This window comes from Mesoplodon bidens, assembly GCF_964165515.1.
Source record: "Mesoplodon bidens genome assembly, chromosome: 18".
Classification (NCBI taxonomy): domain Eukaryota; kingdom Metazoa; phylum Chordata; class Mammalia; order Artiodactyla; family Ziphiidae; genus Mesoplodon; species Mesoplodon bidens.
Genome location: NC_138175.1, coordinates 45,209,994 through 45,230,832, shown reverse-complemented (window position 1 = coordinate 45,230,832; position 20,839 = coordinate 45,209,994). Strand labels below are relative to the sequence as shown.

General features: G+C 58.5%; 1 protein-coding gene across 2 annotated transcripts; it reads right to left on the bottom strand.

The window, feature by feature from the left end:
- Nucleotides 1-135: 135 nt before the first annotated feature.
- Nucleotides 136-20,765, bottom strand: KMT2B (lysine methyltransferase 2B). Of its 2 annotated transcripts, none has more exons than XM_081215589.1 (37): nucleotides 20,382-20,765; nucleotides 18,780-18,852; nucleotides 16,520-18,540; nucleotides 16,173-16,286; nucleotides 15,928-16,078; nucleotides 15,364-15,643; nucleotides 15,147-15,202; nucleotides 14,638-14,916; nucleotides 14,243-14,337; nucleotides 13,866-13,964; nucleotides 13,608-13,721; nucleotides 13,340-13,486; nucleotides 13,145-13,240; nucleotides 12,549-12,666; nucleotides 11,939-12,052; nucleotides 11,582-11,766; nucleotides 11,418-11,507; nucleotides 11,228-11,332; nucleotides 11,021-11,094; nucleotides 10,302-10,417; nucleotides 10,115-10,206; nucleotides 9,897-10,034; nucleotides 9,007-9,165; nucleotides 8,641-8,761; nucleotides 8,485-8,563; nucleotides 8,223-8,383; nucleotides 6,918-7,145; nucleotides 5,538-6,834; nucleotides 5,362-5,451; nucleotides 5,173-5,282; nucleotides 2,087-2,224; nucleotides 1,928-2,002; nucleotides 1,646-1,823; nucleotides 1,234-1,341; nucleotides 1,033-1,116; nucleotides 784-913; nucleotides 136-693 (listed from the first exon to the last, which is right to left on the bottom strand). In XM_081215589.1, exons 1-37 carry the CDS (start codon nucleotides 20,748-20,750, stop codon nucleotides 418-420), a joined length of 8,160 nt encoding a protein of 2,719 aa, XP_081071715.1. In that variant the 5' UTR covers nucleotides 20,751-20,765; the 3' UTR covers nucleotides 136-417. The 2 variants fall into 2 exon arrangements, with proteins under 2 accessions (XP_081071715.1, XP_081071716.1); XM_081215590.1 differs by lacking the exon at nucleotides 20,382-20,765 and having other exon boundaries at nucleotides 16,520-18,201; nucleotides 18,346-18,540; nucleotides 18,780-19,028.
- Between the last annotated feature and the right edge of the window lie 74 nt (nucleotides 20,766-20,839).

Sequence of the window (20,839 nt, the reverse complement as noted above, 5' to 3'; positions counted from 1 at the left end):
AAGAGACCCCCCCAGTTTACTTCTAATTCTGAACGATGCCCTCTCGCCTTCCCTGGCTCAGGATGCGTGTGGGGCGCAGAGGAACGGAAGCTCCCACCTGCCCCCAGCACCATACAAATGGAAGACCACCTCTCCAAACATTGACAGACTTTATTGTGGGGGGTTCCCACCTGGGATCCCACCCTCTTAAATAAAAAAGTGCATAGAAAAGAAGGGATTTAGAAACTTTTGTACAATATCTACATCCTGGGCCCCCAGGGAAAGAAGGGGGTGATTGCTGGGTGGGCTGGAGGGGTGGAGGCAGGGCCCTTGCCACCTGCATGCCCACATCCACCCTGAACATGAGGGTGGGGTGAGATGCTCTGGGAGGGACGAGGGGCAAGACGGCAGCGGGGGGCGTGGCAGGCAGCCACAGCTTCAGTTAAGGAACCGACGGCAGCGCTTGGCGCCACAGTTGCAGGGCAGCTTGTTGCTGGCATCCTCAATGGGGAACTTGTAGTCATAGGTGAGCTCCTCGCCACGCAGGATGCGGCGCAGGGCGAAGATGACGATGTGCTTCTGGCCCTCCACGTGGATGACTCGAGAGAAGCAATTGGGCTCACACGAGTGGTTGATGAAGCGGGCGGCATTGCCATGCATGGTGGCATCCACCACGTCAAAGTCATCCATGCGGAACATGTAGCACCCAATGCCCTACAGGGATAGGGTGGGGCAGTCAGGGGCTCTGTTCCCATGGACCACACTGTTTCACCCGTCTCATTCCCATGGCCTGGCAGAGCCTACCTTCCCATCATAGAACTTCTCCCGCTTGTCAGTCAGCACAGAGCGAATGACAATACCAGAGTACTCAATGACCATCTCGCCAGCATCGATGTTGCGTTTACAGAACAGGCCCCGCCCGTGGATGGCAGATCTGCAGGGTTGCATGGGCAAGGGGGAGGTCAGGGGGCAGGGGGACAGAACCAAGGTAGTCCCACACTAGGGCACCTGTCCATCCACCCAAGGGGCATCCTCCCCCCCAACCCCACTGACCTGTAGACACCCACAGCCTCTTTGGATGTCTTCTTGAGGTGGCGAAAGCGCATGGCCATGGGCAGCTCCAGACTGGTGGCGCGTCTGGTGGGGGACGGCAGCGTCACACAGGTTGGTACCCAGGAATGACCTCTCTTGCCCTGATCACCCTCTTTTGGACCTTTCCAGACCATCACCAGTACCCTGGCCTGCCCTCCATACCTGGTTGACCTGAGCTGCACCTCATCCTCTTCCTCGTCACAGGTGGCTCCCTCAGGGAGCACCCGGTGCTGGGAGGCCAGGAAGTTGAACATGTCAAAGGTGCACTTCCTGCAGGTGGGAGGGAGCAAAGGAAGGAGGTTCACAGCCATTCTTTCAAGAAGATGCGACCCATCTATTCTTTGGCCTGGGCCTGCTGCTGGTAGGGTAGGAGCAATACTGCTACTACTGAAGACACAGCAAAAGGGAAACAGATGAGGTTCCTTCTTCTGATGTGAACTCTAGGAATAACTTCTGGAGTGGCCTAGTATCTTCTCCTCAGACCTCAGTTTTTAAACTGTAAAGACTTAATTCCCACCCTTGAGAACTCCTACAGGGCTACCCCGACTCAGGCACCACACCCCAGACCTCTCACCGGAGATAGACCTCAGCGCGGGCTGCCCCATGGGGATTCAGGGGTGGCTCCTCCTGGCCCTCTCCCTGCTGGTGGTAGCGGAATTTATAGTGCTGACAGCGCTGAGCTCCAGGCAGTTGCTCTGCCAGGAAGATGACTGCATCGTGGTGGATGCCCAGGAGCCTTGCCCCACTCATTCCTGGGGAGAGTCAAAAGTGAGGACACATAAGTCATGTCGGAGGCCCATCCTGCCAACAGGGAGTCATCCCGGCCCCCAGCATCCCTGTGAAACCCCTCAGTTACCACTAAAGGAGAGATGTCTGAGCCGGGCATGCCCTCGGGCCTCTTGCACCTTCTCAATCAGAATTCTCCATGCCCCTGGGGAGAGGGCAGGGCCAGAGCTGTCAGGATGGTGTTCTACGGGACACCTTCCCTCCCTGTCGATGCTACTCCCAAACTCACCCTCCAAGCTCTCGGCCTCCACGCTGAACCCATCCTCACTGCTGATCTCGAAACGCAGGTGTGGGCCCGCCCGTTTAGGGGCCTGGTTCTCTTTGTCCTCTGGGGATGGAGGCTCTTCCTCAGAGCTTGAAGCCTCACCTGGTCCCAAGGAGCAGATCAGAGTTGGGGAGGGTCACCCCTCCTGGACTCAGAAGCCCCTGGCTCCCCTCTGCCCTTCCTTCCTCCCGGCGTCTAAGCACAGCTGCTGGGTCTGAGGGCCTTCCTCCTGCAATATTTGCCCAGTGAACCCTATAGAATGGACATTATTTTTTCTAAAGGGCCTACAGTCCCTTTACTGCAGGACATGCTTATGGCTCACTCAAACTCAGCCTACCGTAAACGCCGATCTACTCCTCATTTTTCTGCACCTCACACAAAATTTATAATACCGGAGAACTACTGTATTTTGCACATGTATTTTTCTTATGTGTACCACATTTCCGTAAAGATTACCAATATATTATTATAAAGGCCCATACTCACAGAATCAAGTATATGTACACTATGAGGGATTTCTCAGGGGCTAAAAATTTTAAAGCTAGAACAGATAGGACTAGCTGACACAGGTGAGGTGGATGTGAGAGAAAAGGGGGGTCAAGGACAATTCTTGAGGTGTGGAGCCTGAACAACTGGAAGGATAAAATGGTCACTGAGATGGTGAAGGTGAGGGAGAAACGAGTTTGGGGTGAATGTTGAGAACTCAGTTTGGAACATGTTGAGGCTGAGATTCCTCTTAGAAAACCTTGCCTTTCAACTTGCTTGTGGAGATGGCGAACAGGCAGCAGGATATAAGAGCCTGGCTCGTGACCTGGGGGCTATCAGAATTAGAGATGGGGTTTAGAGCCAGGAAGCTAGACGACAGCACTCGGGAGTGAGTGGAGATTAGAGAAGTCAAGGCCAGGGCCCTGGGACACACCAAAGCTGACAGGCTGGGGCAGTGAGGAGGCACAGCCAGAGGTGAGGAGAGGGCTGGGGTGCTGGAAGCCAGGAAAGGAAGTGCTTCAAGGAGGGGGTGGGGATCAGAGCACCAAATGCTGCTACTGGCTCAAGCAGGATGTGGACTGAGGCCTGACCATTGTACCTGGGTTGAGGGGGGTGGGGGGCATACGTTTGAGTGGAGCATACTTTAGGAGGGGCAGGAGCCACATGGCCATCCTTTCTCCCCACAGAACTGCTCTGGGCCAACCTGCCTATATGCCCTTCCAGCCCTAAGCAAGACTCTAAACCTAACTCTTGCTGTGTGTCCCACATCATCCTTGGGCCTCGCAATGCCCTAGGGTCCACCTCTGACTTCTGCCACCTTTCCCCATCCTCACTTCCATTCTGTTCCCTGAGCACAACCACAGAGGCCTCGCCTGGGCACACTCTCACTTTCTTCTTTCTCATGGTGCTCATCCTAAGCTAGAATGCGCTTGTTAATTACACATCTGTTTCCTCTAGCAAAATGTGGTCTGGTTCCTATGGGCAGGGACCTGTCTGTCATGGTCACTGCCATATCCTCATGCCATCTCCGACCCCTGTAAGTAGCCTTTCAGTTAAACAGTCTCAGTCTACTTCATTCCACTTCCATATTCAGCAGCTTAGCTCTACATAATGAGAAAATCCATACATCTGGACAGGACTTGGGGCCACAAGGAATTCCGAGCCTCAGGCTGCTCAATTATCAGCTTACTTGGCTGTAGCCTACTCCCTCTCCCACTGCCCTCCATGACCAACAGAGCACTGCCCTTCCAGCTTCACTGAGTCCATCAGCCAGAACTGCTCCACGTGCCCCCATCCCGCATACTGATGTCTCGTACCTCTGCAAGTACAGGCATAACTCGGAGATACTGCGGGTTCAATTCCAGACCACGGCAACAGAGCGAATATTGCAATAAAGCGAGTCACACAAATCTTTTAGTTTCCCAGTGCATATACAAGTTACGTTTATACTATACTGTAGTCTAGTAAGTGTGCAACAGCATTATGTCTAAAAAAACAATGTACGTACCTTAATTAGAAAATACTTTATTGCTAAAAAAATGCTAAACATCATGTGAGCCTTCAGGGAGTTGTAATCTTTTTGCGAGAGTAACAGCAAAGATCACTGATCACAGATCACCGTAACAAATAATGAAACAGTTTGAAGTATTAAGAAAATTACCAAAGTGTGACACAGAGACACAAAGTGAGCAAATACTGTTGGAAACATGACGCTGACAGACTTGCTCCATGCAGGGTTTCCAAAAACCTTCAATTTGTAAAAAACGTGACAAAGCAAAGGGCAATAAAACGAGGTATGCCTGTACACCTTCCTCATGTCCTTCCCTCCATCTCAGGGGTCTCTTATGCAAACCTGGCCGCTACGTCTCCTCCCACCTCCTTTTCCATCCGCGAGTCCCCGTCACCCTCATCCTTGCTTTTGCTGTCACAGCCCTCACACCAAACCCCTCTGAGCTGCTCCCCCCAACCCCCAACCCCCACCCCAGACTCTTAACTGAGCTTTTTGGCAAAGTGCCTGGCTGCTGTTCTGGCTTCCTCGTCACACACTGTCTTCAGTTCTGGACTCTGACACAACATCCTCCCTACCCTGTGCTACCTGCCCAAACAGTACACCCATCCTAGACCCCACATGCCTGGTGTTCTCTGTGGCAGTTGGGACTGCTGACCACTCCCTTCCCTGAGCCTCTGGGACACCACCCTCCTCTGATCTCCTTCCCACTGTTCTTGTCCTTCCTCTGGGTCCTAGGTGGGCTCCATCCTGTGGATGATCCCCAGAACTTCATCTCTGGCTTTACTAGGTACCTAACCTCTGACCCTGGTGCACTAGCCCCTGAAGCCCACACTGAACAGGCATGTGTCTGTTTCCGACACAGGCCATAAGCTCCCAAGGGTGTCTCTGTAACTCTAACACCCAGCCTCAGGCTCGTACCCAGGTAGGTGTGCACTGTGCAACACCCAGTGAGCTGTTTGTTTTTTTTTTAAGCGGACCAATTCTCTATCTGTGAGTTACTCAGCTGAGGCAAGCACCGGGAAGGACACAGTGAGAGGGAAAGGCTGGCCCCTACCTGAGTAGTGGTGCCACTGGGACTCAAGCAGCAGGTCAGGGGGACCATCGGGGGCCCGGGGAGGACCACCTTCTGGAAGTGGCAGCAGAGGGGACCGGTCCTGGAGGGGCCTGTGAGGAGAGACCTGTCAGGAGGAGGAAGTGACACAGGTTCCAGAGCCTCCAGGGAAAGGAGGCTGTGGCCACTCACCTCGGGCTTTCCCCCCGAGTGGGCTCCCCAGGATCATCCAGGTCGAGAACTCCACGCACAGTGGGCGTTTTCATCCTCACTCGGCTAAACCTGGTGCGGAGTGGACTATGAGAAGGCTGAGCTGCCTTCTCCTGCCCACCTTTCTCCCACTCCGCAGCCTGGGCACGCTCACTCACCCGCTGCCACAAAGCCCTGGACCCTGCGGGGGGTCCTCCGAGGACTCTCCATCTTCCTCCAGCCGGGGAGTTTTGCTTGGGGGAGGTGCTGGTGGGGAACGGCCAGAGAAGGTGGACACCCTTTTGACGCGGATGGCCTGGCGGGGCGGGCTGGGGGGCCCACTGCTCAACACCAGCGTCAGTGGAGGGGGGGGTGGGGGAGGGGCAGGGCGGACCACCCCTACTACTGGCAACACACCCAGCAGGGGTCCGGGGGGCAGAGTCCAGGAAGCAGGGGCCGTGGGGGGGATGGGAGGGGGCAGAGGTGGTTGCTTCACTGGGGGTGAGACAGGTTCACCCTCCCCTGCCATCTTTACGAACACTTGCCCCAGCTTGTTGACCAGGATGATCTTGGATGTGGCAGGTTTGGGGGGCTCGGGGGCAGGGCCCAGGCTCAATACCCGGACCCCTGGGGCCCCAGGGAGCCAGGCAAACGTCCGGGTGGGGTCAGCTGGGCTAGGGGGCAGGCCCTGAGGGGGCTGGCTGCCATTGGCCAAGGGAGGTGCTGGGGGGAGTGGCTCCTCTCTAGGCCCAGCGCCCCCCTCCCCAGGCCCCCCTAGGTTCTTCAACACAAAATCCACAATTTCTGACGGCAAGTCCTCGGGAGGTCGAGCCCTGTCCCCTGCAGCCCCGATGACCCCAGCCCGGCCTGCTCCTGGCCCTGAAGGTGGAGTCCCCTGGCCCCGAGGCTGCTGGACTGCCTCGGCCTCGCTGTCGGTGCCATCATCCACTCCGTCCAGCTGTTCAATGCGGGGGGCTCCAGGGAGGGCTCCAGGGGCCAGGGCAGGGCCAGACACCACAGTCACAGGGAAGTGGACGTAGCGGGGGGTGGGGCTGGCCTCCTCCTCCGAACTGTCCCCTGGGCCCCCGTGGCTGCTCCCTACTGCCCCTGCAGCCACAATCTCTTCCTGGAAGGGCTCAGTCCCCAGCAGGCTGGCCGCAAAGTCCAGGTCAGCAGCACTCAGTCCTGACACCACCTCCATGTCCTCAAAGTCTGGGCCCAGGTCTTCAGGGGGTGGTGGAGGAGATGGGGCCCGGCCAGGGGGAGCCAGCTCCCCTGAGGTAGGTGTGAGGGCTCTAACGACTGAGGTAGGAGGGGGCACCCTGAGCTGAGGAGAGGTTCTGAGAGGGGGAGAGGCCCGCCGTGATGGTGGCAGCCTGGAAGCCAGGGGGCTGGGACGACGGGAGCGTCTTGGGGGAGCTGGGAAGTCCGGGTCTCCCACCGTAGGGATGTGGTGGGTCAGAGAAGATGGACTTCCTGTAGGGGGAAGGGTCAGGGTCAGCCAGGAGCTCCTGCCTCACCCTGCCCCACCCCTCTCCCAGACACTCCCAGGTACTCACCAGGGGAGGGCAGGGGTCCAAAGGAGACACCCCCCAGGGGCCTCCGGGATGGTGAGTAGTTGGGCACTTTGATTCGAGCCCCCGAGAAGGAGCGGGGGGCTGGAGGAGGGGCGCTGCTTGGATCCGGCCGAAGTGGGGGGTCCTGGTTCTCAACGGGTGAGTGGTGCTCAGGAGCTCTGGGGATAAGGGCACCTGTATCTGGTGGGGGGTCCACATGATCTGGGGGCTCTAAAGAGGCAAAAGAATGGCATCATGGGTGGCAGGGGCTCTTTGTGAAAGCCTCCCCTCACATACCCTTTGTTCTTTTGAACCAACCGCACTTTCTCTGCCTGGCCCCTGAGCTGGGGACAAGGCGCATGGGTTCCCAGTCATCACCCAGGTCCCAAACCCCTCTGTGGCTTCTGCAACCTCCACACACACCTGGGTCAGAGTTCCTTTGTGACCCCTCCTCACCCATCCTTTGCCATCTCCCCACTTCCTGGCTGCCTACTGCTCTCTGATTCAGGCCCCACACAGGGCACTGCCCTCTCTCCAGCACGGCCAGTCCTACCTGCTCTGCACATCCCTGCCACAACAAATGCATCCACCCCGTCCTGGCGCTTGCGGCTCCCCATTACCTGGCTCCACCCAATCTGTGCAAGCTGATCTCTGCTGCCTCCTCCCAACACTTTCTTGTTTCCAGCCAGGATGGCTGTACCCTCCTCCCCTCTCTACCCTGTGTCATGCTCCAACCCAGAACAAACACCTCACCCACAAGCGCAATCCAAATCTCCTCCTCCTCCCATTCGGCCCACAAGGACCTCTCCCCCTACCTATCTCCAAGCCCATTCTTTGCTTTGTGCCATCCAGCGCTCAGCTACATCCCTCAGTGCTAGCACAGATGGGAAGGTGCCAGTTTGGGAAATGAGCAGATTTAGGTTTGAATCCTGGCTCCACCACTAGGTCACTGTGGAGAGCTACTGCCCTCTTTGAGTTGTGCAGAGGAGCTTATACTTTTCTCAAAGGGCTGTGGGGAGCACTACATGAGCACGCAGCCCCAAGTCAGGTGGCCATAAATGCTCCCTACATTTGTGCACAAGCAGGTAGCATGGCGCTCTCCCCTCAGCGTCCTGGGAGATGCTGAGCACAGTCCACGCACACTATGCGCAGCCATTAAGTCATCTCAAGCTACTGCCATTACAACAAGTGGCACAATGGCAAGCATCCTGGGGTTTCCTTAGGGCGCAAGGAGAATAAGGATTGGTGGGTAACTGTTTGGGGAGGGCAGCACTCAGGGAAGAAAATGAAGGAGTTCCAAGGCTGTACCTGAGGAAGGGGCGGGGCTGTGCACAATGGTCTGGTTCTCCTCTGCCGCCTCCAGGTGAACTGGCTCTTCCCTCGGCCCCCATGGCCGATACTCCAGAATTCGACACCGATACCAGCAGCGCCGCCGAGCATCTACTGTGCTCCAGTATAGACGGGAGCACCTGACGGGTGGGCGTGTGGGACAAGAGGGTCGGGACAACTTAGGAAACAAGATCCAGTCCTGGAGACCCCCAGCCCCACCAATGTCCCTTGGGCTGCTCACTGGTAGCCAATGGGGAAGAGCCGTCCCTCGCAGTCTGAGAGGTCAGACAGAGTGCCCAAGGAGTCGATTCGGATGGAGCCTGTGGTGCAGAGGAGAGGTCAGGAGGGTGGGCCCAGGCAGGGTCAGGAAGACCAGGGTAGAGAGCAAGCTGCTTACCAATGAGCACATTGATGGCATCAGGTTCAAGCCCCGTCAAGAACTTTCGCTTGAAGTTGATACCCTCAAAGTCCACATAGACTCGGCGGAGAACATCAAAACCGTCAGGGGTCACGATCTCCTGGGAGGGGGGTGGCAAATGGGGTTGCTGGATTGGTGGTGGGTGAGGGGGATGTGAAGGAAGGCTCTGGAGGCAGAGACTGGTCAGTCAGGGGCTTGACTAAAGGACTGGGGGCGGGGGGGTAAGGGAGCAAGGAAGAGACACTGAGAGACAGCTGGGGCCAGGCCTGAGGGGCTACGGAGCTCCCTGAGTGGAAGAGGAAGAGAGTGCAGTGGGGAGCTGTCTCCTCAAGGGTGCGGGCCCACCTTGCCATCCAGCAGGTCTGTGTGTTTCTGGCAGAAAACTTTCTTGTCATCTTGGAAGATGCAGTAGCTGGCCCGGGCACACATGAAGTGGAAGTTGCTGAGGCAGGAGGAAAGGCAGCAGCCCACCGTGGCTCCAGGCTTCAGGCAGAGCTCACAGCGCTGTGGGGGGAAGGGGCTGCTAAAGGGGGAAGCCAGTGACCTGAGCCAGGGTCTGACACTCAGCATCGTTGTCCCTGAGACTCTGCTTGGGCCCCTGCCTAGCCCAGCACCTCACCAAGCAAAGGCACTCACCAAACATTACCTCTCCCCTAGCTGCATCCAAGGCCAGGTACACATCAAAACCATTTCAGACTGTTTGAAACAGAATTGCAGCAGGAAGAAAAATAACAAGAGCTAAGGCTGAGAGTGGCATTTACCTTACCATCTTCCTCATGCTGTTCTAGCATGGAACCTGTATTATTTCATTTCATCTTCACACCTGCCCCGTGGTACGTCTATCATCCTTCTTTCTGAGGGTGAGCTGGACGTTCTACAGTACCTGACTCAGGTTCGAAACTGGTAAGGGGGATTTCTAACTCAGGCTACACCTCACCTCATAGGGATATAATAAGAGCTAAACGCCACACTGTACGGAAAGCATCCAGCATAGGTTTAATCAACAAATTCAACAGACTAACTTTTAGTCTCCCAGGCTTCAGGCCCGTATTATGGCCAGAGAGCACAAATAGGAAAAGAGTTGCCGTCACTGCAGCACCACAGTGCTGGGACAACCAAGAAAGGTACCTAGGACCAGCAGGGGAAGGACAAGCTGTGGCAGAGACTGAACAAGAGCGTCTCCGAGTGGAGGAGGGCCCCGAGGACTGCCCACCTCTCCAGGCCCGTGCCCTCACCATCTGCCTCCCTCGAGCCACAGCAGCGTGCACGTTCTTGAGGGAGCCGTCATTTTCTTCGAACACTTCGGCTGACCAGATGGCACAGTTGACGTGTGTCCACTCATTCTGCCCGATGTACAGAAGCCGCCCTGCCTCCTGGGGACAGAGGAGGGTGGCAGGAGGGGAAGCCCCAGAGACCAGACCCCACAGCCTGGGCTTCATGCAGTAGCCCTCACCTTAGAGTCTGCATCCCCATATTTGAGGCACAGCGCACACTGACGGGGGTCCTCCAGGTGTGAGAAAGCAGCTGAATCCTTGCCCTGGAAAGCTGGAAGGGGTGTGGGAAGGAAGGTCCAAGAATGAGGACCTGGAGCCTGGCGCACCAACCAGGGGATCTGGCTTCCAGCCCCGTTTTCCCAGTACCTGTTGAGGGGTCCCCTGGAGGCTGCCCTGACTCTGGGGTCTCTGGTTCCTGCTGTCTCCACTGAGCGTAGACGTGGTCCAGGGAAGGGGGCAACACGGCATTGGGGAGGACTCCGCTGTGGACAGGCAGGGTCAGCCTCTGACAAGTCTCTTAACGGGGGGTGGGGGCTGCACCGGGGCCCACCCACAGTATCAGCCTGAATATGCCATGACACCCTCTGTCCCCTTTCTACGTGGAATTTCTCTCAGTCTCCCAAACAAGCCAGGCCCTCTCATACCACCTTTGGCCCACGAAACACTGTTCCTCATGCCTGGAATACTTTTCCTCCACTTCTCAGCTTGGATGTCATCTCTCCGGGAAGCCTCAGGCCCTAGGCTCCTAGGCAGGCGCCTCCTCTGGGCTCCCACAGCCCCTGGGTCTCCCCATCAGCGCCCTGACTGTCTGGGTCATCAGTGCCTGCCCAACCTCCCAAACATGGCTCGCCCACTGCTGTCCCCAACACTGCCTTGCATAAAGTAGAACCGAAGTACGATTTAACTACACAATCTGAGTCTCTGCTCGTCTAGAACCACTGGGGACTCTCATGCTGGTTCCACCACCCTCCAGACCCTAACCCTGCTCCTCGTCTATTCTCAGTCCAGCTTGACCCTGGATTCCTAGGTGCCCTTGCCTTTGCCCTCACTCCCTGGTTCCCCTCCTGCTACCCAGCCTCGCTCACTTGGGCAGCCGGGTACTCCGTCGCCAGTACTTGGGGTCGTGGGCGTCGAACCAGCCGAACGCTGACTCTAGCAGCTGGGGAGCAGGTTAACAGGGTGAGAAGAATTGGCTTCCTCAGGAGAGCTGGCGGGGGCAGGGTCTGAAGGACCCACTCTCTCCTCCCCACTACCACACTAGCTACCCCCCAGGCATCCCCCAAAGAGCTCACCTTCAGTAGGAGCCCCTTCGTCTGGCCTCCAGCCCGGCGCTCCGGCGTCTCTCCTTCTTCCGAGTGCCTCATCAGGATGCCCACCACATCCTCCATGAAGCTGTGCTGTAAGGGGGTTTGTCAGGACTCGAGCCTCGACCCCAACCCTCTCCTCCTGGAACCCACCTGTTCCTCTCAATGTCCCACTCACCACGGACTTGTAGTGGCCTTCCTCAAAGCGCTGGCTCACAGCGTGCAGATCACAGGGCCCTGGGTGCAGCTGCTTTCCATCCTGCCCACACTGTAAAGAGGGGAAGTCAGCAGGGCTCGTGCTGGACCTAGGCCCACCCCGTCCTGCCACCTGGGCCCCCGGACCTGGGTGCACAGCAGCAGTGGGCCTGCCACCTTGGAGCTCAGCAGGCCCTGGAGCACCTGGCGCAGGCCCCCCTGCAGGGCCCCACTCAGGGCCTCTCGCCAGCGGGGGTGCGTGGCCCCAGCACATGGCCCACAGGTGTACAGCACCGAGTCTGGCAGCCCCGACAGGATCTCATAGTCTTCATCTAGAACAGCCAGGGCAGGAAAGGAAAAAATGGTTTAGGGAGGTGTGAGGGCTATCGGCAGCCCCCAGATCACCAAGAACATTCAGCCCTGTCCCCTGAGGGCTTGTGGTGGAGGGTAGAACAGGGGTCCCCAAAGGACTGAGGCCATCCCCCAGGTAATCCACCCACTCACCTGAGAGCCCCTCACACTTCGCGTGCACCCAGTGGTCACACTGGGCGCACTGCATCATCTTGCTCTCGTAGTCGTTGTCTTCATAGCAGCGTGTGCAGATCGGGCAGTAGTTTCCTGGAGCGAGAGGGAAGGAGAGACAAGTCAGAGGGGCTGGTGCCACTAGCTGCCCCTCAGAGCCCCTGTCCAGAGGCCAGCCATCCCTTGACTGCTGCAGGAGCTGCCTCTATCATGCCCCACTTGGGTCCCTACCATTCCCCAAAAGCTGGCTGAGGATAAGGCTGCTTTTCTAACTCTGCAGCCTCAAGGCCTCACAAAGGAAAAAGCTTTGCTAAACATGCTGCCTGAGTAAATGAGGAAGCCCAGGTCTTCAAAGAGTTCAGTGGAGACTTGAGGTTCCAGGAGATATCTCAGGGACCACCACAAGGGTGGGCTCCACGCCCTCTACTCCCACTGCCCTCAGTGGGAGAGTACTCTGAGTGGAAGGAAAGGCTCCATAGTTAGAAGAGAGTAGAAAGCCCCTAGAGAAGAGGATCTGTTCCAACTGCTTGTCTAGGAACCTGGCCCACTCCCCGGTGGCCCCCGGGGCCCCGGTCCCCTGCCAGGTCCCCACCTTTCTCATAGAGCTGGGTGCACCTGGGGCAGAGGCTGTAATCTCCCGACCACTCGACGTCCCAGTTCTTGCCTGGAGTCGCCCCACAGCTCTTACAGCGCACGCAGGCTGAGCAGATCTGGGAGGGCAGGGCGACATTAGGGGGAAAGCCAGACACCGGGCTGGAGCAGTGCGAAGGGGGGATGGGCAAAGAGGAGGCAGGAGACAGGAGACAGAGGAGGAAGGATGGATAAGAGGAGAAAAGGTGTGCAGGAGAGGTGAAGAGGAGGAGGAAGGGAGAAGGAAAGCAGCAGGGCAGGAGAGAAATGAAGTGGGGAGATCGGTAGAGTGAGGCGGAAGAGTTTAGGCTAGAGCAGGAGGGGGCTGTGAGCTGGGGGCCGTGGAATGCATGAGCCCGTAAAACCATTACATACAAATTCTGCACATAAATCTTGTCTACGTGAAATTCTTGAAGAGGACGTGTGATGTTTATCAAACTCTCAGAAGGACCTCCACCCTTCCCCTCCTCCTGAAAGCCCTGGCCTAGAGCAAGTCTGGGGGTGGTGTGCAGCATTAATCAGAACTCCAAAGTAAGGGGTGGGGGCCTCATCTCTCACCCAGTGGCGCCGTTTGCGTGTGGCCCGGGTTGGGTAGCTGGGCCCCAGGCAGGCTGGGTGGTAAGCATGGCGGCAGCGCTCGCACTCCAGGAGGTGCTGTTAGATGTTGGAGAAAGACAGCAATGGCAGAACCTACTGGCACAGGGACACCCCTTCTCTTTCATGCCTCCACTGCCATGGCCCTCGTGCCCAAACCTTGGATCCCCGGCCTTTGCGCCCACAGACATGGCAGAACTTGCAGCGGCGGCAGCACCAAGCGTCATGATGTTGGGGCAGGGGCCGCTCGGCCTCCTCCAGGCAGAATGGGTGGAAAGGGTCACAGCAGACTTGGCAGAACACCAGCTGGGGTGGGGAGACGAAACGACGGGCAGAGTGTGAGGCCAGGAGGCCAGGGAATGTGACCCTGTGGAGAGGGCCCAAGAAACCAGACTTGGGGGGCTGTGAAAAAAGGCAGAGGTCCAACCTCATGCAGGCCTTTGCTGGCACACAGCAAACACACCATCGGTGGTCCCCCTGGCACGGAGGTGAGTACGCTCAGGCCGCCCATCAGCCACACGTTCTCCAGATCACAATCCTCCTGAGGGAAGAGAAGACAAGAGGTCAGAGAGCAGCCAGGAACACAAGCCAGATCCAGCTTTAAAGCCTTGGTTTCTCACTCATAATCAACAAGTTTCTTCCCACCATAGTAGTCCCCACCACCCTCCCCTGCTCCATGCCGTACCTTAAAATCCACACGAACCCGGTGCACGCCATCAGGGGACTTTTGTTTTCCAGTCCAGCCATTGGGAAAAGAGACAAAAGGGCCAGGGGCCAAAGCATCCTAGGGAGGATGGTGGTGCTCAGAGTGCTGCCAGCCCCACCCTTTACCAACTTTTCTCCTCACCGCCCTCTCCTCCAGCCTACCCAACCCTGCCTTTTGCCCAAATCCTACTTGGCCTCAGAAGGATAGGCCTGCTTCAACCCCTCAGGACCTGTCCTCTGGCGTGGACACACCACGGCACTCAGGTGAGCCTGTTACCCTGACTTGCCAGGAAGCTCCTTGGGGTGGAGCCATGCCTTCCACCGGACTCGGGGTTCTTGGTGTGGGGCTATGCTGACCTTGTCCAGGCGCCTTCGGGCCTTGAGCTGCAACACGGGCTGCAGCGTGGGTTTGCGGGGCCGACTCTGCTCTTCTGGTTCTGGTACTGGCAGCTCTAGGCAGGACACATGAGCGGTGAGGTCTCCTCCTCTTCTCTGCCCCATTCCCCCTCCTCTACAACCCCCAATTGCTACCTGGATCCCCAGGGCCTTCTTTAACTAGACAAGGTCCACTAAGATGACTTGGGCCTTGTTCAGCAGGCTACTGAAAACCTCCTGCACCCGTCCTCCCTGTCCACTAAAACCACCCCCCTTCTCTACACTGAGACCGACAAAGCCCTGGGTCTGGGAGTCCTGACCCTTCCACACAAAAGACACAGGACTGACCGACAGAGGAAGCAACAAACAATTCGCACCATTCTCTCGGGGGGTCCGACGCCGAGGAGCAGGGGGACCCCCAGGCTCTGAGTCATCCGAGTCCTCGAAGATATCATAGGAGGGTCGCTGTTTGACGCAGCGCCGGGCTGACTTGCGCTGCAGTAGGAGGGAGTCCTGCTCCTCGGGCCCCGGGGGGGCCACCACCTCCTCCCGGGGCCCCCCAGCTCCCGCCCCCCGGCGTGGGCCTGGAGGACCAGGGGAGGCCTCAGGAGATTCATCGGAATCCCAGGGCAACAGCGTCTTCACTATCGTCCGGCCTGTGGGAACAGGGGACGTAGTAGGATCTGAGCTCAGCCAGGGACATGGGACACTGGGATGGAGAAAAGCCAGAAAAAAGTGGGGCAGAAGCGAACAAGTACATGATGGAGAAGCAAAGAAAGGTGGTGGACTGCAAAGGTATGGGGAGGAGAGCGAAGAAGGCACGGTTTCCTCCGTACCACGAATCTCAGTAAGATTGTGTAAAGAAATGCTCCTCAAACCTCGTTACCTTTTTTGGCCAGCCGTTCCATCTTCCGAGCCTCTATCTTGTCACACTTCCGGTATCTGGGGAGGGGAGCAGCACGTCACCAGGGTAGGGGACTGGTGGTCTGGGGGAAGAGAGGAAGCTCTCCACAAGGATGCCAATCCCACTGCTCTGCTGGGGCAGGAGGCCTGGGTAACTGACAACCACGGGTGGGAATGGAGGCTGCACCTCAGCTACTCACACACAGCACTGCTTCTTGGTGTTGGGGCCCCCAAACTTGGGCTTGTCCAGGCAGTTGACACAGGACCCACAGTCCTGCACACGCAGGCAGCCCCGACAGTGTCCACACCGTGCCATCCGCATCTTCTTGCCATGATGGGAGGGCAGTGAGCGCCGGGGTGCATGTGCCAGGGTCCCTCCAGACCCTGCAGGCTCTGAGTCTCCCCCAGGCCCTGCTGGCTCCACCTTTCCCCGGCGGGACCGAGATGGGACGCTCTCAGTCTCAGATGCTGACGATGTATCTAGTGCAGCAGAGAGGCCGGGATGGAGCCACAAAGCCACCAGGAGTTCTACCTCATTTCCCTAACCTCCCCTAGATCCCATTCAACTGGCCTTCTGGTCCCCACTTTCCCACAGTACTCCCATTTCAGGTGCTCCCAAATCCGCTCTAAGACCTAGCACTCCAACCCACTTGCCACCTGGCCCCAAGCACCCGACTCAGCTGCCATTCTTCCAGGTTCTTGATGCTTTCACTTGCCGCCAAACTTGACACAGCTGTCAAATATCCCAACACGCCCGCCCCTACCCTCCGTGGCGAGGTCCTGCCGATCCCGGAGAGGGAGAGCGCTGAGGCGGGGGACGTCTTCGGGCACCATGGCCCGGGCCTGACCCAGGGCCACAGCAGCATGACGGCAGACATGTTTGATGCGGGGGCCTTGCACAGGGGACTCGGGGCCCTGGGGGGAGGAGAAAGCAGGAACGTATGTGGAGCGCTGCCCCTTGTGGCCCCGAAACCAGCCTTCTTCAGAGCGCCTTCTTCCCACTCCATACCGATGGTCTCTCTCTCTTAGTTTCCATCGATTCATCTTCAGACCTGACAGAACCTCTGTCTGGGATCTGCTTGACAGCCCCCACGACCTCCTCCATCTGCCCTCCAGGGCTTGACTGGTGGGGGAATAAACAGGGTCAGAGGCTAGAGAGCGAGAAAAAATGGGGCCAGGAGACTAGCAGTGGGGAGGGATGGGGCCAGGGAAGGAACACAGGAAGCTGGGGGACAGGGGAAGGACTGGCTCTGAAGGTTCCCTGCAATGCTGGAGCGTGTCTAGGGAGGGAACGAGGTTCAGGGTCACAGAGGATTGAGGCTGGGTGCAGGGGCCTGGCCCAAGAACCACGCTCACCGGCATCAAAGATGCCACCTTCTGCTGCTGCTGCTGGTCGATCTTGATTAGCTGCACCTTGGCTCTCTTGAGGAGGCTGAACATTTTCTCCTCCACACCAGACAGTGGTAAGGAAGCCAGGCCTGCAGTCCGGGCCTTTTCCAGTGGTGGCGGCTGCTGCGGTGGCGGCGGCTGCAGCTGTAACTGCAGCTGTAGTTGTGACTGCTGTGGTGGGAGCGCTGGAGGCAGCAGCTGGGTGTGCAAGGCCTGTACGGCCTGCTGCAGCTGAGCCTGAGGCTGCTGCCCACTGCTTGGAGCTGGAGCCCCAGGAGGCGGCACCTCCGCCTTAGCAGGAGTGGCAACCACAGGGGCAAATCGAGGCAAGCTGAGGTGGTTCGTGCGGCCCACTGCCCGTGGCTCAGGCTCAGCTGGAGAGTCATCGGCAGGAGGCGGCTCTGGCTCAGGGGCTTCAGGGGCCCCAAGAGGAGGAGTAGTAAGCACCGATTCGTAGATCTTCAGGTGGGCTTCGCTTGGGGTAAACTGAGGGGCCCGAAGGAGCAGGGGCCTCCGGGACGGAGTGACGGGTGCAGGAAGCGGGGGTGGGGCCGGTGGAGGAGCAGGGGGAGGAGGGGGCAGTTCCCGGGTCAGTGAGGTCCAGCGAAATGTGGGTTCCCTTAGGATGGACCGTCTCTTCTCAGGGAGTGGGGCTGGGGTAGGTGGAGGAGTTGGGGCACGCGGTGGAGACGGGGCTGGCGCTGGTTCCTGGGGTGCGAGTGGGGAGGTGGCAACAGGAGGCCGTAGAGTAGGTGAGACCTCCACCTTTGAGGGTTTGGGCGGGTCTTCATCCATAAATCGCCGGGGCGTCTTGATGACACGGGAAGAGCGGGCACTCACCACAGGCATAATAAACTGCCGGATGTTCTTCAGAAAGGTGGTACTTTTGGGGGCCACAGTGGGGCTGTCTTCCAGAGGGCCTCCTGTGGTGGTGCTGGGGACTGGAGTGGGAGGAGAGGTGCCCTCTGGCCCTGCCCGAGCAGCTTCCCGCTCTGCCCGCTGGCTGGGAGTCAGGGGAGGCCGGCCCCTCTTCCTGGAGCATGTAGCTGGGACCACGGGAGGAGGGGATTCTGCCTGCTCCTCTGGGGCAGGAGGTGGTGGAGGGGATGGTGGGGGCGGAGGAGACACTGGGGGTGGTGGAGGGCAAAGTGGGGATGGAGGAGATGTTGAGCAGGGTGGGAGGGAAGGAGGAGGTGGAGGGGCTGGAGGAGTCCGGGGTGCTGGCAGCAGCTTCGCCTCTTCCTTTTCTTCAGCTGGCACCATCTCTTCCTCGGCTACAGCTCGCTCTTCGTTCTCTTCCTCCTCCTCCTTGTCTTTCTCTTCTTTCTCCTCCTCTCCGTCCTCCTCCAGCTTCTGCTCCTTCCTCCAGCAGGGGCCCTCTCCCTGTCCAGATCCAACTCTTCCTTGAGGGGCATCCTGCCAGCTTTCCTCATGTTGATCTTGACCCTGACCTGATTCAAGTCCCAAGGACAACTGTCCCATCTTCACTTTTTTGGCCTTTGAAACAAACTTGATCACGAGGGGGAGCCCGCCTCGGCCTCGGCCCCTGCCTCCACGGCCTCCTCGCCCAGACTGTCCTCCACGCTTGGGGGTCCCAGGTCCTGGGCCGGGCCCCTCCTTGCACTTCCAGCTGCCAGTTCGGTGTTTTACTGGAACAACAGGAGGTGGGGGCTCAGGTTTGGGGATTGTCACAGCTGCTTCTGCCACCACTACTGCTTGTTGCTTCTTCCTGCAGGGGCCTGCTGACCGTCCTGGGGGCCGCCCCCGAGACCGACGGGGGGTGGAGGACTCACATGCCCGGCTCCGGGGGGCTGGGGGTGCCTGGGCCCGCCGGAGAAGTTCAGTCAGTGCCTGCACCATCCGTTCTGTGCCCTCCTCACCCCGTTTCCGGGCAGGAGTCTTTGGGGGGGTAGGAGCCACATCTGCTAGGCGAGGAGGCGGAAGGGGGGTCGTCTTATGCTTGCGGCCCCGACCTCGGGGGGCTCGACCTAAAAGGAGAATAGGTGTGGGGAGATGGGTCAAGGTAGCCCTGAAGACTGAGGAAGACTCCAGGAGGGCAGGGACTAAGTCTTGTCTGTTTCCCCGACAGCCCAGCCTAGCTTGAGCTTTGAACACAGAACACACTTGGTAACTGATGAAGACTCTAGCTGAGCAGGGAAGAGCTGACACGAAAAGCAAGAATAACATTCCTCTAAAGCTATAGAGGTAGAGTTTCCCCATCACTCACCTCGCTGGGATCGGAGCGCAGAGCGCAGGGAACTGGGGGCCACATCTTCATCTGAATGAAAACCCTGAAACTCCTGATTTAGGGGACCAGGGGTGGAGGGGAGAAACAGCAGTCAGTGCCAAAGCCCTCGTTTCATGTGAGACTCAGGTTCCGAGGAATATCCCCAGCTTCCCCCTTAACATATCCCTATTTACAAAAGAACTAAAAAGACTGGAAAGTGAGGGGAAAAGAAAAGACGGTCTCCTCCTAGGGATGGAGGCAGAGGCTATTTTGAACCTGCACCCCGTTCCAGACCACACCAGCACAGCCATCAGTGGTTCACTGGTCCAAAGGGAACAGAAGAGGGTCTCCTCAGATCAGGCAGTAGGGCTTCCCTGGTGGCGCAGTGGTTGAGAATCTGCCTGCTAGTGCAGGGGACACGGGTTCGAGCCCTGGTCTGGGAGGAGCCCACATGCCGCAGAGCAACTGGGCCCGTGAGCCACAACTACTGAGCCTGCGCGTCCGGAGCCTGTGCTCCACCACAAGAGAGGCCGCAACAGTGAGAGGCCCGCGCACCGCGATGAAGAGTGGCCCCCGCTTGCCACAACTAGAGAAAGCCCTCGCACAGAAACGAAGACCCAACACAGCCATAAATAAATAAATTAATTAATAAACTCCTACCCCCAACATCAAAAAAAAAAAAAAAAAAGAAAGAAAGATCAGGCAGTAAGTGGAACCTCTGCTTATACCCTCTCGGGCTGCAGTTTCTTCCTCAATGAAAATGGGAATTGGGGCACCCAAACGGAGGGAGGGAGTGTGTGAGTGTGTGTGTGTGTGTGTGTGTGTGTGTGTGTGTCTGTGTGTGTCTGTGTGTGTGTCTGTGTGTGTGTATCAAGCGGTTTATCATATTATAATCTGCCCTGTGTGTGTGTGTATCAAGCGGTTTATCATATTATAATCTGCCCTGAGTCCTCAGGTGGCTACAAACTGTCCTAAGTAATAAAAAGCACACCTTCCTGCCTTTTCTGAGACTGGTGATAAATCCTGAATTGAACTCAGACCTGCTAGAGTGCCCAGTCTCATCCTGCATTCCATTTCTCTTCAACCTGTGCCCCCAAGAGGAAAACCTCCACCATTTTACCCTCTCTCCACTTTAAGTCAGAAAAAGAATTGGGGCGCTGGTGAAATCAGGGATGTGCCGGAGCCGGGCGGGGCAGCCTGCAGGTAAGAGCCCAGAGAGCCCTAGCCTGGGTCGACACTCGAGCCACGCTGCTGCTGTCAACCACCGGTTGGGAGTGCAGTCCCCACAACCTCCTAGCCCAAACCTCTCCTGCCCTGGATTTGCCAACTACCAAGAAGGATCAGCCCAAGACACTTCAGCAGGACCTGCCTCGGGCCCAAGTGCCCAGCTGCAGCCCGGGCTTCTCTATCCACTTTCAGAGGCCTCTTCCTCCGACAGCTCCGTGCAGCCTACCTCCTCCCATGCCTACGTCCAGGGCCCTTTCCCTCCTCAGGAGGCCTGAGGACCACGCTTCCCCACGCCACCCCTCGGGGCCACCCAGACCCCTGGAAGCCCCCCGCCTCCGCCCCGCCCGGCGCTGGGGACGCCTCCGACTGCCTCACCTCATCGTCGGACTCCCCGTCACTGCTCTCTTCCTCCAGCAGGCAGTCCCGGCTCGGGCCCCAGCCCCAGCCCCGGCCCCGGCCCCGGCCCCGACCCCGCTGAATGCGCGGGCCGGCCCACAGGCGGCGGAGCCGGCGCAGGCCCCGGTGGAGCCCCAGCAAACGGAGCAGGGCCGTGTCCTCCCCGGGCTCGGCTCCGCCCGGCCCCGCCGCGCCGCCGCCGCGCCGCAGAGCTACCCGCACTCTTTCGGCCCCGCTGCCCCGTCCGCCGCGGCCTCCGCCCCCGCCAGAGCCCCGAGGCCGGCCCGGGAAGCGGCCCCGCGCGGAGCCAGGCCCGGGGCAACTGCCGCCGCCCGCCGCCGCCGCCATCTTGGCACCGTGAGAGGGGCCGGGGAGGGGGGGGGGAGGGGCGGCCCGTAAGCAGGGCCGGGGGGGGAGGGGAGCAGAGGAGAGGCGGG

Coding starts and splice junctions, on each gene's coding strand:
- KMT2B (XM_081215589.1), bottom strand. CDS start 20,750: ATGGCGGCGGCGGCGGGCGGCGGCAGTTGCCCCGGGCCTGGCTCCGCG. Junction 16,287..16,519: donor AGGTGGCATCTTTGATGCCG/GTGAGCGTGGTT, acceptor TTCCCCCACCAG/TCAAGCCCTGGAGGGCAGAT. Junction 15,203..15,363: donor ACCAAGAAGCAGTGCTGTGT/GTGAGTAGCTGA, acceptor TCCCCTCCCCAG/ATACCGGAAGTGTGACAAGA.